At 63.4% G+C, this 15,417-nt stretch overlaps 1 protein-coding gene across 1 annotated transcript in view; it reads left to right on the top strand.

The window, feature by feature from the left end:
• LOC117641047 (mucin-17-like) overlaps positions 1-15,267 on the top strand; it is a 100,859-nt gene extending 85,592 nt beyond the window's left edge. The window contains 25 exon segments of the mRNA XM_034378145.1: positions 20-210; positions 981-1,131; positions 2,135-2,415; positions 2,600-2,837; positions 2,938-3,248; positions 3,383-3,774; positions 4,606-4,831; positions 4,994-5,230; positions 5,383-5,454; positions 5,503-5,772; positions 5,877-6,248; positions 6,353-6,538; positions 6,629-8,197; positions 8,315-8,973; positions 9,202-9,876; positions 10,018-10,483; positions 10,701-10,820; positions 10,869-11,025; positions 11,209-12,116; positions 12,274-12,640; positions 12,758-13,001; positions 13,413-13,466; positions 14,095-14,221; positions 14,305-14,382; positions 14,460-15,267. Of these exon segments, the coding sequence (XP_034234036.1) occupies positions 20-210; positions 981-1,131; positions 2,135-2,415; positions 2,600-2,837; positions 2,938-3,248; positions 3,383-3,774; positions 4,606-4,831; positions 4,994-5,230; positions 5,383-5,454; positions 5,503-5,772; positions 5,877-6,248; positions 6,353-6,538; positions 6,629-8,197; positions 8,315-8,973; positions 9,202-9,876; positions 10,018-10,483; positions 10,701-10,820; positions 10,869-11,025; positions 11,209-12,116; positions 12,274-12,640; positions 12,758-13,001; positions 13,413-13,466; positions 14,095-14,221; positions 14,305-14,382; positions 14,460-14,492 (8,384 nt within the window). The 3' untranslated portion in view covers positions 14,493-15,267.
• The last annotated feature ends 150 nt before the right edge of the window (positions 15,268-15,417 follow it).

The raw sequence follows: 15,417 nt of genomic DNA, 5'->3' as shown, positions 1-15,417 counted from the left end.
CGTGCCCCGCCTTTTGCAGTGGGCAGCGAGCAGGCGCGCGCCTGGAACCTCGCCACCAAGGTGATGAGCAACGGCGTGGAGGTGATCGTGGCGACGGACAAGAGCACCCTCCCCGGCGAGCCCGAGGTGCTGCGGGTGCTGCCGTCGTCGCCCATCACCCTGGCGCCGTCCACGCTCACGGACCACATGATGCTGCTCATGCCGTCACAGGTGAGGCCGAGAAGCGGAACGAGTTAATTCTAATCACTTCTTCAGGACAGGCAAAGACCTTTAAGCAAAGCTAAACAGATGAATGCTGTAGATGATAAGAAGTCCAAAAATTAGCCCCACGAGCAAACGGCAGCACAACGCCCACCACGCGCTCTCGACGAAAGCACTGTTGGGCTTCGGAAACAGCCCAGCCCGCGAGACGCTGCGCCCTGCGGGCCGAGCGCGTGTTTCCGGACGCCCTTGTCGTGAGCGCGTTTTGGGCTGATCGTGATGGGCGACGGTGCGGTCGGCAGCCATGGGCAGCGCGACGCACGGCCCGGCCGCATGGCCCGGCACGCCCAGCCCAAATTAAAGCATTTCACTTTCGCTCGACGCCCCGCGCGCTCCGTCCGCTCCGTCGCCGTCGAAAGCCGAGGAGGTGTCCGGTGCTGCGGACTCGTTCCGAGACTCCTTTTCGTCGCGCTGTCTCTCTCGCACTCGTGGGACGTCCCGTATGGGTGCGAGAGAGACAGCGCGACGAAAAGGACTCTCGGAATCAGTCTGCAGCGCAGTGCTGCGTGCGCCTCGTCTGGCCTCGTCCGAAAGCGCGGCAGAACAATGCGCCCGCCCTGCCACGCCCCGCCACGATCGGCGCGATGGGTTTTTAAAAGGGGGCGCGCCTTTCCCGCCTTGGGCAAAAGCCACGCCACTGTGTACCTCTCGTTTCCAGCGAATGCCTGTCATTGCTACCCCGAATGTGTTCTCACTGCTAAACCGGGCCGCTGTTGCAGGTGGAGCTGGACTCGGCCCAGTTCGTGACGCGCACCTACGTGACGACTTACACGCTGGTGGAGACGTCCACCTCCAAGGAGCAGGTCGTCAGCAACGTCGCCACCGAGCAGCTGTCCCCCGCCGGCGCCACCAGCACCCCGCTCAGCTCAGGTCAGTGGTGCACCGCTGTTCGTCGTGTTCGATCTAGTGAATAAAGAAAGCTCCGGCCAAGGTGACGGAATTTAGAATTCACCTCCACCGGACACAAGTTGCTTCTGAACCATTTCTTTTCATTAAATAATCCCCACTTATTGGAGGTTGTCACGCGTTGCTGTGCGATGAAGCCGAGCAGTGCGACAGGTGTGGCGCGTGGCACAACCTCATCAACACGAGCCGCGCTCGGTGGCTCTCAATGCACTGCAACAATAAAGCTGGCTGGCGGCGTGCCGCGGCACCGACCCACATGCGGCGCTGTGGGAACCGGCGGCCGCCCGCCGAGAGTCAGTGGCAGTCGCGGCCCGGGGACCGTAATGTGTGTAATCCCGGTGACTTTGCGAATAAACAATCAAGGCGGGGCGGGGCGGGGCGGGGGGGGGCGGGGCGGGGCGCGGTCGGGTTGGCCTCTGCGGCGGGATGGCTCTGCAGCTGAGGGACGGGACGGACGGGTCGCCGCGGCATTATTGGCGAACGGTTGCGACAGTCGACGCGCAAGCGCGCAAGTCAATCCTGCTGCGGTGTCCGCGCCGCTTCGCCCTGCGCCTCCGCGCCGCGCTCATGACCCGCCTCTCCCCCGTGGAGCCGTGGGGCCACAGCCGCACACCGCCGCCAGTGGTACAGCCCGTGGTACAACGGTCGCCGCACCGACCCCAGCCGTGAGGGGCGGCCTGCGGTCTCGCGGTGACTCGGCGCCGCGGCCCGATGGTACCCGATGGGGCTCGGAGGTCGCGGGGCACTAATCGACTAATCGAAGAGCAACGAGGGGGACGTGGTCGTACAGTGCAGTGGCAGCGAGCGTGGCGCGGCCGTCCGACGGCAGCAGTCTGTCGTTGAGCCCTTGATTGTTGATTTAAAAGCAGTGCAACAGTGCAACAGGCGTTTTGACCCTGCAGCAAGCTTGTTGTTGCCACCTGCGTCGCAGCGCTTATACCGCGTCTAAAACTGGCCGTTTTTGCAGTGGGCGTGACGGTGACGGCGAGCCCCGTGCTGAGCACGGCCGTGTACCACACCACCTACACGTACCTCAACACGCTGCTGGACGGCGAGGTGCCGCTCGTGCTCACGTCGCGCAAGACGGTGGCCAACACGGTGACGGCGCCCGGCGACGTGCTCGCCTCGCACGCCAGCACGCAAGACACCTTCAGCACCAACACGTACTTGTCCACCGTGCAGCTCACGCGCACGCTCAGCGACGGCGACCAGCTCAAGGTGGTGTCGACGCAGGACGTCCTCACGCAGGTCAGTACTGTGCGGCAAGGATTCGGTTCCTAGTTCTCTGTTAAATTTATGGTTCTCTTATCTTACAAACTATTTTGCACTCGGAAAACAAAGTCACAAAAATGATGCCCTGTGTACATTGTTTCTTCCTGTGGTTTTTGGTCGTTCGTCTGCGCGTTCTGACGAGTCTGTTGGCTGTGCCCAGGTCGTCATCACCGAGTCCCAGCAGCAGGCGCAGCTGGTGACGGCGCCCCCGTCCACGCCCACTGAGCTCGACATCGCACCCACCACCACCGAGGTGGTCAAGACGTACCTGGTGACCTACACGTACTACTCCACCTTCCTGGAGGACGAGCGCACCGTGGTGCGGTCCGAAGTGGCCGTCTCCACCGACATCACCACCGAGACCTTCCTCAAGAAGCCCAAGCGGACCTCGGCATTACGTAAGCAGCACGCTAGTTAGCGCTCTCCTTGCAACGCTTTCACTCCATCTCTAGTGTTACTGTTAATCAGCAAATGAACGACCGCCCTCTCTTCCCCAAGGCTTGGAGACGACGACCCCCTTGGTGGAGCCCACGCCCGTGCCGCCCGAAGCCGAGGCCACGCCCGCGGCGTCACCCACCCCGCGGCCCGAGGAGCCGGCCGGGCCGTCCCTGCCGGCGCTGCACGTGGTGGCCACCAAGACGTACCTCACCACCTTCACGTACTTCACGACGCTGCTGCAGGGCGCCACCCCCGCCGTGTCCACCGTGGTGTCGTCGCGCACGCGCGTCGTCCAGAACGTGGTCACCGAGACCGTGCCCACGTCGCTGCTGCACCCCGACTACGTGCAGCGGCTCCGCAGCTCGTTCCGCGTAAGTGCACTGCCAACTGCCATCGCCGGGCATCGCTTGGAAGGGGACTCTCTCCTGCTGGAGCGGACTTTGCCTGTAGACAGGCATCGGGCCGGGAATCGCTTCGCCCATTGACTGACCCGTCCTCCTTGCAGGCCGACCCGTCCCTGGACACGAGCCGCATCGTCGCCACGGCCACGCTGCAGGGCGGCCAGCAGATGGAGATCACGGCCATGGTGGACTCGCCGGCCAACCTGGCCGCGCTGTACGCCAGCTCGGGCACCGTGTCCGGCTCGGCGCCCGTCGACGAGGCCGACAAGGCCGAGGCCGTGGCCACCCCCGCGCTCAGCCCGGACGTCAGCTCGGCGCTCAACGCGGCCGTGAGCAGTGCGGCCTCCGCCATCATGGGCCAGTCCATGGCCTCCGCCGCCGTCAACAGGGGCGGATCCAGCCCCGTGCTGCCCGCGCCGTCCTCGGCCATCAACGACAAGGTCATCACGGGCTCCACCATCATCTTCTTCGACGACCAGGATGAGGAGAAGGCCAGGTGAGACCGCTGCTCCTCTGCGTCGTGTGAACCCAGCAGACTGATTCCGAGGGTCGTTCTGTCTCTCTCGCTCTCGTGTGGCGTCGCGTAAAGGTGTGATAGAGGCAGAGCGACGAAAACGGCTCTCGGCATCAGTGTGCAGTCGCCGGATGCGCGGCGCTCATCGTCGCCGTCGTCACCCTTCCGGCTTTATGAATGGAGCTGCGCTGGAACGCCAGACCGCCACACTGGCACAGACGTAGAGGCCCTTCCGCCGCATAACTCCTGCACCAATTGCGCGCCGCCAAATGATCTGATTGCAACATTTAACGGGGCCGCCGGCCGGACGATTGAAGCTGAAAAAGTTGCAAGTGGCAGCAGACCGAGTCCGAGTCGCGTTCGTCGCTCTGTCTCTCTCGCACTCATGGGGCGTCCCGTTTAGGTCTGAGCAAGACAGGGTGACGAAAACGACTCTCGGAACCAGTCTTCGGAGAGCGTCCGATCGGCGGAGGACGCGACGCGACGCCGCGGGGCGCATCGCGGGGCGCATCGCCATGTGTGCGGGGCAGCCCGTCGGAGAGCGTCGCGCCGCGGGGACGGCCTGACGGCCTGACGGCCACCTTGGCCAGCTGCTGATCCCCGCGATACGCCTCGGCCCGGCCGGCCCTGGCCGGCCCTGGCGCGGCCGGCGGGGTTTACTGCGGGGACGATTTGTCGTACGGCATCTAGATGGAGCGGGAATTTATAGTGGGCTCGGTGTGCTACTTGGGGAGGGATCGTCTAGCGTGTGGGGCTGACCGAGGGCTGGCCGAACATGATGCGGCGTGTGACACTCTTTGCTTTCCCCCGCAGCGTGCCGTCGTCCAGCAGCAGCGCCGTCAAGCACAAGACCCCCTCCGACAAGCCGAGCCGGCCGCAGCGGCCGCCCTCCAAGACGCACAAGCACAAGGTGAAGCCCGCCACGGCCGTCAAGGAGAAGCCCTCGGCGACGGCCGCCCTGGGCAACACGTACCGCACCTCCATCCTGTCCTCCAAGACCGTCTCCGCGGCCGGCGCCACCCTCCTGCCCGGCGAGCAGGTTGGTTTCTCGTGGTGTCGCAGACCAAATCGGGTCTGGGCAATCTATCGATTAATAGAAAATAATTGCGATTATTTTGGTAATCTTACGATTATTTCAACTAGCAGATCGGTCATCGAAGATTGTGAACGATTACTAACCAACCATCATCGTCTTCTCCAGGTCGTGGTGCTGTCCCGACCCGACGGCAGCGAGGCCGTGATCCCCGTCAACCCCAGCAGCGCCAGCGAGCACCAGGCCACCAACAAGCGGCCCTCCGGCGAGAAGGTGGGCGAGGCGGTGGAGCAGGGCTCCAACCTGGGCATGTCCGAGCTGCTGCAGCTCGGCTCCATCGGCATCAACGGCATCAACGCTCTGCGGCCCGTCTTCAGCGCCATGGCCGGCCTGCTGTCGCCCGCGGTGAGCACTTGACTGAACCTGAGGGTTGGCTAGTCCTCTTGACAGACAGACATCGTATTCAAACGAACGTGACAAACTTCACATTGAAAATGACATCACATTCGTCGAATAGCCGATCCTCGAAGTGACAGTCGTTTCTCGTTTTTCTCCAGAAGGAAGAGGCGCAGGCGAGCAAGCCGGTGCTGGTGGTGCACAAGATGCCCCCCGCCCTGCCCCACGGCCCGCCCCCAGGCCTGCTCGGGCCGCCCCCGGGCCCCGCCCCCGGCCTGCAGCTGGCACACTTCCAGAAGCCGCCGCCGCCCGCGCCGCTGTCCGCCCCCGTGCTGCAGCCCACGTCCCCCGCCCCCGTGCTGGAGCAGAACCCCCTGTTGAGCTACGCCGGGCCGCAGCCGCCGCAGCCGCCGCCCCCGGAGAGGCTGGTGGCAGCCGGCTCGTCCAGCAACCCGCAGAGGAACCCCATCTACATCCCCGTGGGCGCGGGGGCCGGCGCCGGCAAGGACTCGGTGGCCGAGGAGAGCCAGCGCGTCGAGGGACACGTTAAGGTAGGTCCGGCCAGAGTTCGCCCGCGCACGGCGTCAGAGTGGAGTAGAGGCTTTGCACCGCGCCTCTCTTGATCGAGGACCAATACTGAGTCTGTGTCTCGCAGCTGAACGCGGTGTGGCCCGACGCAGAGCAGCGCCTCAAGCTGGCCCAGGAGGGCAACGGCGGCGTGGTGCTGGGCCGGCCGACGCTGGAGTCTCCGCTCTTGGCTGGCGGCATCCCCATCCAGCCCGGCCAGGTCATCACGGCCAACTCGGACGTCATCATCGGCAAGCCCTCGGTGCACGGCCCCCGGCCCCCCAAGCGGCCCGCCAGTGTGGGCGACCACACGCCCATCGGCATGAAGCCGCCGCCGCCACCGCCGCCGCCGCAAGCCGCCTGGCCCGAGCACGACCGCCTCCCCGAGGACACGGTGGAGCACGAGGACCTGGACCAGCCGGTGCCCGCCGCCTCCAGTGTGGGCGAGCCCCACGACCAGGTACTGTGTGGTCGCTAGCCACGCTCTGTCTCGGCAGCGCTTGTCTCCAAACGCCTTGGAGACAGGAGTGTGCATCGTTTAACTGCCTGCCCGTTTGTTGCCAGATCGACGACCACATCGCCAACCTGCTGCCGCCGCCCGCCCCGCCAGCGACGCCCCTCCGCGAGGAACGGCCCAGCGGAGGCCCGGCCATCCCCATCGGCATCCCGCACCACCACAAGCACCACGAGATCCTGGACATGTCTCCACCCGCCAACCAGCCCGCCGTGGTGCACTCCCCGAACCAGGACGTGCCGCTGCGCCCGCCGCCACCGCCGCCACAGCTGCAGCAGCACCACCTGCACCTGCAGCACCAGCAACACCTGCAACACCACATCCAGCAGCACCCGCAGCATCAGCAACACCAGCAACACCAGCAGCTGCAGCCCGAACCTCAGCCGCTGCAGGACGCCGTGGGCCCCCTGCTGACGGTGGTCGGCTCGCACTCGCTGGCGCCGCTGGGCCTCGGCGACTTCGGCGACTTCGGCCCCACGCAGGTGTCCGTGGTGCCCCAGGGTCAGACCGTGTTCCTGGGCCGGCCCGTCAGCCAGAAGATGAACGTGGACCAGCAGCACCTCACGCCCGACACCATCACCGTCCCCATCATCCTGCCCGGCAACCCGCAGGTAGTGGAGCGCGCCTCCGGGCAGCCCCTGCTCGTCAACATCCAGCCGTCGCAGGTGGCCAACGTGCTCATCCCACACGGCAGCAGCACGGCGCTCATCTACAGCGGCGACACACTGGAGCACGGCAAGAGGGGCGAGTACTTCGACGACCCGCTGCCGTACCCGGACCCCGACCCCAGCGCCTCGCACTCGGCACACGCCGGCGTCGACCCCACCGGCGTGCCCAAGCCCAGCTCGGCCATCCGTATGGACGTGCCCATCCCGCCGGAGGGCATCCAGGTGCAGATCTCGGCCGGCAACGCCGTGCAGGGCCCCTCCGTGCAGGGGCCCTCCGTGCAGGGGCCGCCGCCACCAGGACGCGCGCCCTTCCCTGCGCCCGCGCACGGCCCCAGCATCCCGCTGCACAACGAGGTACAGGTCGGCGCGCCCCTCTACCACGGCCACCACCATCACCACCACCAGGAACATCCCGCGCCACGCCCTCCGCAGCACATCGGTGACGAGGGTGACCTCTTGGTACCACCACCACCACCGCCGCCATCACAGCAGCACCACCACCATCACAACCAACCCAACGCGTTCGTCAACGAGGTGCCACACCGAGGCGGCTTCGAGGAGCCCCCGCTCTCCCAGCAGCACCAGGTGCAGCACCACCTCCACCAGCAGCAGATCCAGCACGAACAGCAACTGCAGCACGAGCAGAAGCTGCGCGAGCAGCAGATCCACGAGCAGAAGCTGCGGGAGCAAATTCACGAGCAGAAGGTCAGGGAGCAGATTCACGAACAAAAGCTGCGAGAACAACAGATTCATGAGCAGAAGCTCCGGGAGCAACAAATTCAAGAGCAGAAGCTCAGGGAGCAGCACATTCACGAGCAGAAAATAAGGGAACAAATTCACGAGCAGAAGGTCAGAGAACAGATACAGGAGCAAAAGATAAGGGAGCAGATTCACGAACAAAACTTAAGAGAGCAGCAAATCCACGAGCAGAAGGTGAGGGAGCAGCAAATCCAAGAGCAGAAGTTAAGGGACCAGCAAATTCACGAGCAAAAGGTCAGGGAGCAGATTCACGAGCAGAAGGTCCGGGAACAGATTCACGAACAGAAAATGAAAGAACAGCAGCTCCACGAACAGCAGCTGTTGCGGGAGCAGCAGATCCACGAACAACACCTTCGCGAGCAGCAGCTGCAGCAGCAGCTTCTTCACCAGATCCAGCAGCAGCCGTCCTCCCTGGTGCCGGCGCCGCCGCGCGGTCCCGGCGGCCTGGACGAGCCCGTGGACTACATGGTGCCGCCCCCGGTGCCGAGCGGCCGTCCCCAAGGCCGCCCTCAAGGCCGCCCGCAGCCCCAGGCCCAGCCCGCCCCGCCAGCCCCGCCAGCCCCGGACAACGACGGCGACGACCAGGACGAGCCCATCGAGTCGGAGGGCGGCGAGCTGATCCAGGAGTCCAACGCCAGGCCGCTGCGCCCAGGACAGGTGCCCATCGAGCTGGAGGTGGCCAACCAGGCCAAGACCACGGAGCGGCCCGTCATCCCGCACCTCCACCCCCACCACGGGCACGGCCAGGGCCACGGCCAGGGCCACCACAGCCACGCCCCCAGGCCTCAGGAGCCCTTCCGCTTCGAGAGGCCCGGCCCCGGACAAGTGCCCGTCCAAGTGCCGATCCAGTTGCCGCCAATCCAGGTGCCCATTCAGGTGCCCGTTCAGGTGCCTGTGGAGCGACCTTCAACCAAACCCGTCAACTTCGACATCGAGTCTCCCATCAAGTCCACCATTATCTTCGAGCAGCGTCCAGACAACAAGCTGGAGCCCATCGATGCCTCTCCCATCCCCATCAACCTGCCGCCACTGCCGCAGCACTCCGTGGACGCGACGCCGCCCAAGCCCGACGTCCCGCACTACGGAGACACGCCACCGCCGCCGCCGCCATCGACGCCGACGTACCAAGTGCCGCACAAGCCGGCGAAGGGCCGACCGGACCGCCGGCCCACCACTGCCGGGGACCGCGACCGCACGTCCCACGACGACCAGGTGCTCGGCATGGCGCCGCCCACGCCGCCCCCGTCTGCGCCGCCCGCAGGCACGCCGTCGACCACCACCGGCCGGCCGCACAGGCGACCGCCCATCAGGAAGCGGCCGCCGCCGCCATACAAGTTCGAGATGCCGCCGCCGCCCGCAGACACGATGCAGCCGCCCACAGAGCCTCCCCAGACCAGCGCGCGGCCCAGCGTGCCCCCTGCCCAGCCCGCCGCGCCCTCGGCCGCACCCGCGGAAGGCCGGCCCTTCAACAGGCCGCCCGTGCTGGAGATGGCCAAGCCGCTGCCCACCATCACGCTGCCAGGGTCCCAGCCAGGGTCGCAGCCCGGCGAGACGGTGCAGCACGCGGTCACGTGGGAAGCCCCCAAACGCTACACCACGACCACCACCACCACGCCTGCCACCACCACCTCATCCAGCACGACTACCTCGGCGCCGATCGCCCCGCCGCCCTCCACTAGGAGGCCGCCGTCGCCGTTCATTCGACCGCTGCGGCCGTTCGGCAAGCCGTCCAGGCAGCCCGCCAGAGGCGACAGCGCGAGCCCCGCGGCCGCGCCCGGCATCGCGCCTACGCCGCCGCAGCTCGCGGCCACTACGCCGCTCAGCCCGCTGCAGAGCCCTCAGGACATCGCGCCCACCACGACGCGCGGCCGGCCGACGCCCAGCAACCGGTGGACGGCCAGCCCCGCGGCGGACAGCGTGGCCAGCTCGGAGCCCGCGGTGCCCGGTGTGGTGCCCAGCTCCATCGCCACGCCACTGGCCAGCTTCTCGGGCAAGTCGAGCCAGGCACCGAGCACCCCGCCCACCAGGGTATACTTGACGCGACATCACGGATCCACCAATCGCTTCACGCGGCCCACCACCACGGAGAGGTTCACGCCGTCGCCGACGAGGGACACCAACTCGCACACGCGCTACGCCAGCCCGCCGTACCGCGCGCCGCCGCGCCGCCCTCAGCCCGGCGACGACATCCCGGCGCCGCAGCGGCCCGCCGACGACGCGCCGCGACGCCCCGCCTTCTCGGACGCCTCCCCGCCAGCGGCCGCCCCCGCGCCTTCCAGCGCCGCCAGCCCCGCGCCGCAGCCCACGCGCTTCATCACGCACACCGAGACCCTCGTGCTCACGACGACGGAGACCACGGTGGTGCGGGGCAGCGAAGGGCAGGTGCCGTCCACGCAGACGGTCGTGCTCACCTCCACGACCACCTCGACGCGCGTCGACACGGTCACGGAGACCGAGACGCTGGTTAAGCCCACGTCCGTGTTCGAGACCGTCACCACCACAGTGTCGCACACCACCACGCACACGCACACCCACACGGCCGAGCCGCCAGTGCTGCCCACCGTCTACCCGCCGTGGGCCGTGTCTCCCACACCCTACCCGGAGCACGACACCATCGACGTGCACGTGTCCTCCTCGGCCTCGGGGCACCCTGGAGGCAGCGAAGACGACGACGACGACATCATCACGCACCAGGAGGACGGCGAGGACTCCATCTTCCTCGTCATGACGGACCAGAAGCCGGGCACGGTGGAGGTGAGTTGTATTCCAACGCGACTGCATACAAGGGCTCTCTTCATAAGATCTAATCTTACAGTTCCCGGATAGACGATCGTATCTTATTGTTTTCGATTAAAAAATCTTATCTTAGATGCAAATGAAATTCGCCAAGTTTCGTAGTTTGGAACGGGTAAGAACGTAAGCGGAATATATTTGTTCCTTTGATTAACCTAAAACCCACGCCCGCCTCCAGGTGCACAAGGTGCCACCACACTCGGCGGACGACGAGCCCACCAACGCGGACGAGACCAACGAGGTGAAGAACAACGCCGTGCTGCTCGGCGGCGTGCTGGTCGCGTCGCCGCCCGCCGTGCGGCCAGCCGGCGGCACCGGACACGACGTGGACGAGGCCGAGGCCGTGGACGGCGACGCCGAGGCCGAGGCCGAGATGATGGCCGTGCAGTGCGTGCCGGAGTGCTCGCCCGCCAGGAACGAGCTGTGCCAGCGGATCATGGGCGTCATGCGTTGCGTCTGCAGGCCCGGCTTCGCCAGGATGTTCCCCGACCAGCCGTGCAAACGTGAGTACTTAGGGCCGGTCTCCAGGGCCAGAGCGCCTGGCGGGTAGGCAACCCAACCGGTTGCGCGCACGCAAGTGCCGATGCTGCCTACCTCCCAGGCGTTCGCCTCCGTCAGACGTGTTTCCAGTGTAGCGCTCTTGGAAGCCACTTGACGCCGAGTTTGCCTTGCCCTTGCCCCCACAGCGACCTACACGTACAGCATGCGCCTGGCGCTGGACCGGCACGGCGGCGAGCGCGTCCGCTTCGCCGACTGGCTGTCGGACCCCGCGTCGCCGCGGTTCGCGCGCCTGGCCGAGGCCACCAAGGAGGGCCTGGAGCGCGTGGTGATGCAGAGCGAGCTGCGCGACGTGGCGCACGGCGTGGTGCTGCAGGGCTTCGCGCCGGCCGGCCAGCACGACGACGAGCACGCCGTCGTCAACTTCTACGTGCAGCTGTCCGACAACACGGACGAGGTGCGCCTCAAGGACGTGTTCCGCAAGAGCCTGCGCGCCACCAACTTCAGCCTCGGCGGCACGGAGGTGTTCGCGGCGCGCGAGATGCTGCCCGAGCTGGACGCGGCCGACTTCGACGAGTGCGAGGCCGGGCTGGCGGTGGGCGCACCGCGCTTCCACGACTGCTCCGAGCACGCGCGCTGCTTCAACCTGCGCGGCACCTACACCTGCTCCTGCAAGGAGGGCTACGCCGACGTGTCCGACAACCCCCAGTTCCCGGGGCGCACGTGCTCGCCGGTGGGCTGCGAGCAGTGCCACTACCACGGCACCTGCTACTCTCGCGGCCCCAACGAGCGGCCCGTCTGCGAGTGCTTCCAGTGGTACACGGGCCAGCACTGCCACGTCAACCTCAAGGTGCTCCTCATCGCGCTGGGCACGGTGGGCGGCGGGCTGCTGCTGCTGCTGGTCGTGTGCTGCGTCATGACGTGCGCGCGCCGCCGGCAGCGCAGGCCCAGCCGGCCGCAGCCGCAGCAGGGCTTCCTGCGCTACCGCGGCCCGTCGCACCGCGACCACGACACCCGCGCCATGATCCACGACACCAGCAGCGAGGGCTCCGTCGACAACTCGCCGCTGCCGCCGTACGTCACCGCCATGCACCAGGTGAGGAGGTCGTCAAGGTTTCACTCTCATCAGCTTCATAAGGGTGTACTTTTCTTCCCCAACTTACCCCTACCTTGCAGTCATAATGCAGATGGAATTTAGTTTGCTTCAACGTCCCGTAGCCTGCTCCTGACGATTGTGTATTGTTCCTTTCCAGCCCATGCACACGATGAGCGCCAAGCCCAAGAAGACCGGCATGAAGAAGGTGTCGGTGCCGCACGGCGCGCACGGCTCGCACGCCGACGCCGCCATGGTGGTGGAGCGCACGGACCGCGGCTCCGTCGGCCTGGGCTCGCCCGTCGGCACCATGGAGCAGCGCGACCGCTCGCTCACCGTCATGATCCCCCGCGCCAAGTACCGCGCGGCCGCGCCCATGTCGCCGCACGGCGCCACCATGTCCACCTTCACGGGCGAGCCGGACCCGCAGCACAAGCTGCTGGCGTATTTGGACAGCCCCACGCCGGTGCACATGGCGCAGGCCGTGCCGCAGGCCGCGCCGCAGACGGCGGTGCACTCGCAGGGCAGTGCGCAGGCGGCGCCGCAGCAGGGCCACGGCGGTCTCGGCCTCGGCCAGCATGGCGCGCCGCAGAGCCGCAAGCAGAGCGGCACCAGTGCCGTGAGCGCGCCGCCGCCGCCGCCAGCGCCGTCACACCGCAAGGGCCCTGCGCCCAGGAAGCCGTCCTCCACCGGCGCCCTCGTGTCGGCCGGCTTCGAGGTCTCGGCCACGGTGGGCCGGCCCGCACGCCACGCCCTCGACGCGGACGACGACGCGTCCTCCAGGGACGACGTGTCCAGGGACGACGTCAGCTCGCACCACCAGCACTACCACCACGACCACCACCACGACCACCGCTTCGACACGCAGCGCACCCGCGTGGGCGACAGGTGAGGCCGACGCTTGCACGTGGTCGTTGTAGGGTTCGGCTAGCCTTTGGTTCTGCAGCAGGTTAGGTTTTCTTTATCTTTTGATATCCATTCATACCCATCTTTTTAGTAGCACTCAAGGTGCAATCCTTTGAAAACATGAAAATGAGGGCTTGGTAGCTTAAGCTATTTGTCAGTCAAACGAGCATGGTAAAGAACCATGCCGAAGCGTTCGACAATGTAATTGGCGCAGATGAAGGACTAGCTCACAGGCAGCCTTCGAAACATCAACTTGCAGTACTTTGGTCTTTGATCAGGATAGCTTGACTTGCTTTCTTTTCTGATGCCACTTAACCGAGTTGAGTGCACATCCGTTGAGTGCAGTGTGGTGAGGCGTGCTGTGCCGTTGTGTTGACCCTTGTCTGTTCACAGTGTGGCGCCCCACGGATGTCCCGAAGACCAGCTTGCCGCGAGGCTCGCAGACCTGTAAGCGGTTTTCTTCCACTCTTGCACTTTCCTGTCCCTTTTTCTGTGTGGCCCCTTTCCTTTCCGGTGAAGGCATCTGCACTCTAGAGAGTGCGCGACTTCGATCACTTTCTGAGGCCCGTCATAGCCAGGGGTGGTAACCCATATCAAAATTCATTTTCAAAATTTCTCCACATCTCCTTAACATTTGTAGGATAGCCTTATCATGTCGGTCGACAGTCTGATCTACCTTGAGCCGATCGGTGCTCGCATTTCGAAAGATATTTGAGACAATGTGAAAATGGATTTCCGGTTGGCCATTCCCCGCAGAGGTCCCAAGGGAGGAAGAGAGAAGACGAGCTTAATGAACAGGCGCAGTGGTTCCAAACATCATGCTAGAGCTGAATTTGTCTTTATTTTGTAATTTCTTGTCGTGTAGACGATAGTAAGCTTCCAGTCCGCAGAGCCGAAGCCAAAAGTTTGTCCTCCTATGGTTCAATTTGCCGCTCGCCCGCATCACCGCGTTACTGGAGATTTTCCTCTCCTTTCCTTCGGGTTTGGCACTTCCTTGCTTCGCTGTCTCTTTGTTTTCTCTCCCTCCTTCTTTCCCTGTCGTCTGCTGTGTCCTGTACGCGTTGCGGTTTTTCAGGACGGTGTCGGAAGCTCGGTCCTGCGACGAGACCACCATCCAGCCGCCCACCAGGTGCATCCACAGCCACGTGTCCAACTACGCCTCGTCGAAGCCGTCTTCGCATTCAAATCACAACAACAACGATGTAAGTGCGCACGTCTGTGTGCGAGTAAGTGCCAGGCCAGGAGTTGTGATGCTTATTGACACATTGTGTATTCATTTGCTTAGGAAAGCCATACAATGGTGGAGAGGGACTTAGGATCGACATTCCTCATGCCACAGACACATCTATACCAGCCAGATAGAGTGCGTATCTACAGGTGTCCACAACTCGCGTCATTTTCCATTTTCTGACATTCATTTTGCAAATTGTTGTTTTTCAGGGCAGCGACATTTCAAACTTCGACTCACTATAAAGTGGCCGGGAACCACTTCGGCGGCCCGCAGGCAACTCATGCTCAACAGACCTCCCCAAAAGTCCTGTTGGCCCGCCTATCTGACTCAATCCAATAGACTCTAAAGTGATGTGCTATTTAAAGTGTAACAGATATTTTGTATTGTATGATAGTAGGACTTTATGTAATTTTAAATAATGTAATGTAATGTATTGATTGTTAAAAGCTCTGAAATGAATAACAAAATGATTGTATGGAATCGCTAAGGACTGAAACTTGCCACGGTATCAAGTTGATGGAATGATTACTCACTGAACAGAAACGGCATTAGAACTCACTCTCGTAAGCCTAGATGGTAGATAAGGGAATTTCTTTACCCTGGTTTAGTGTCTTTTATGGGTCAACCATTATTTCTTTGTAAATATAAAGTGTTAAATTTTAACTTCTTCATTCATTATTTATCAGTCGTTTGTATAATGAAAACTTCACGCTATGTACATATTAAGCTAGTTAACTTACGAGAGAGTTCATGTTGTTTAATTGAGTGAATCATGTCTTCATCACACACCTTATACCTGCCTAGTGCCAAAAGTATATTTTTGTATTTCTTACAGTAAGGTTGATCTAGTCTTCATTTTAGGTCCGATGCCTTCTGGTAATTTGAGAACCCTTTATATATTCACCAAAATAAATTACTGCAAGTTATACGACCTTAATGATGAAGGCGGATTATTATGATTTAATTAAGCTGTAATATTTTTATATGCGAAATAAACTAACTGACCATTTATAATAATTTACGTACCTAATTTCATCTCCTGAGGTGATTCCAGACGGGACTTCCCTCTGCTTTGTCCTTGTCCCGCCGGCGCGGACAGCTCGCGGGGAAGGGGGGGAGGCTGTTACGTCTACGTCACATGTGGACGCGGATCGATCCGCTGCATTC

This window comes from Thrips palmi, unplaced genomic scaffold (genome assembly GCF_012932325.1).
Source record: "Thrips palmi isolate BJ-2018 unplaced genomic scaffold, TpBJ-2018v1 HiC_scaffold_15, whole genome shotgun sequence".
Lineage (NCBI taxonomy): Eukaryota > Metazoa > Arthropoda > Insecta > Thysanoptera > Thripidae > Thrips > Thrips palmi.
This window is presented reverse-complemented; position numbering and strand designations above follow the sequence as displayed.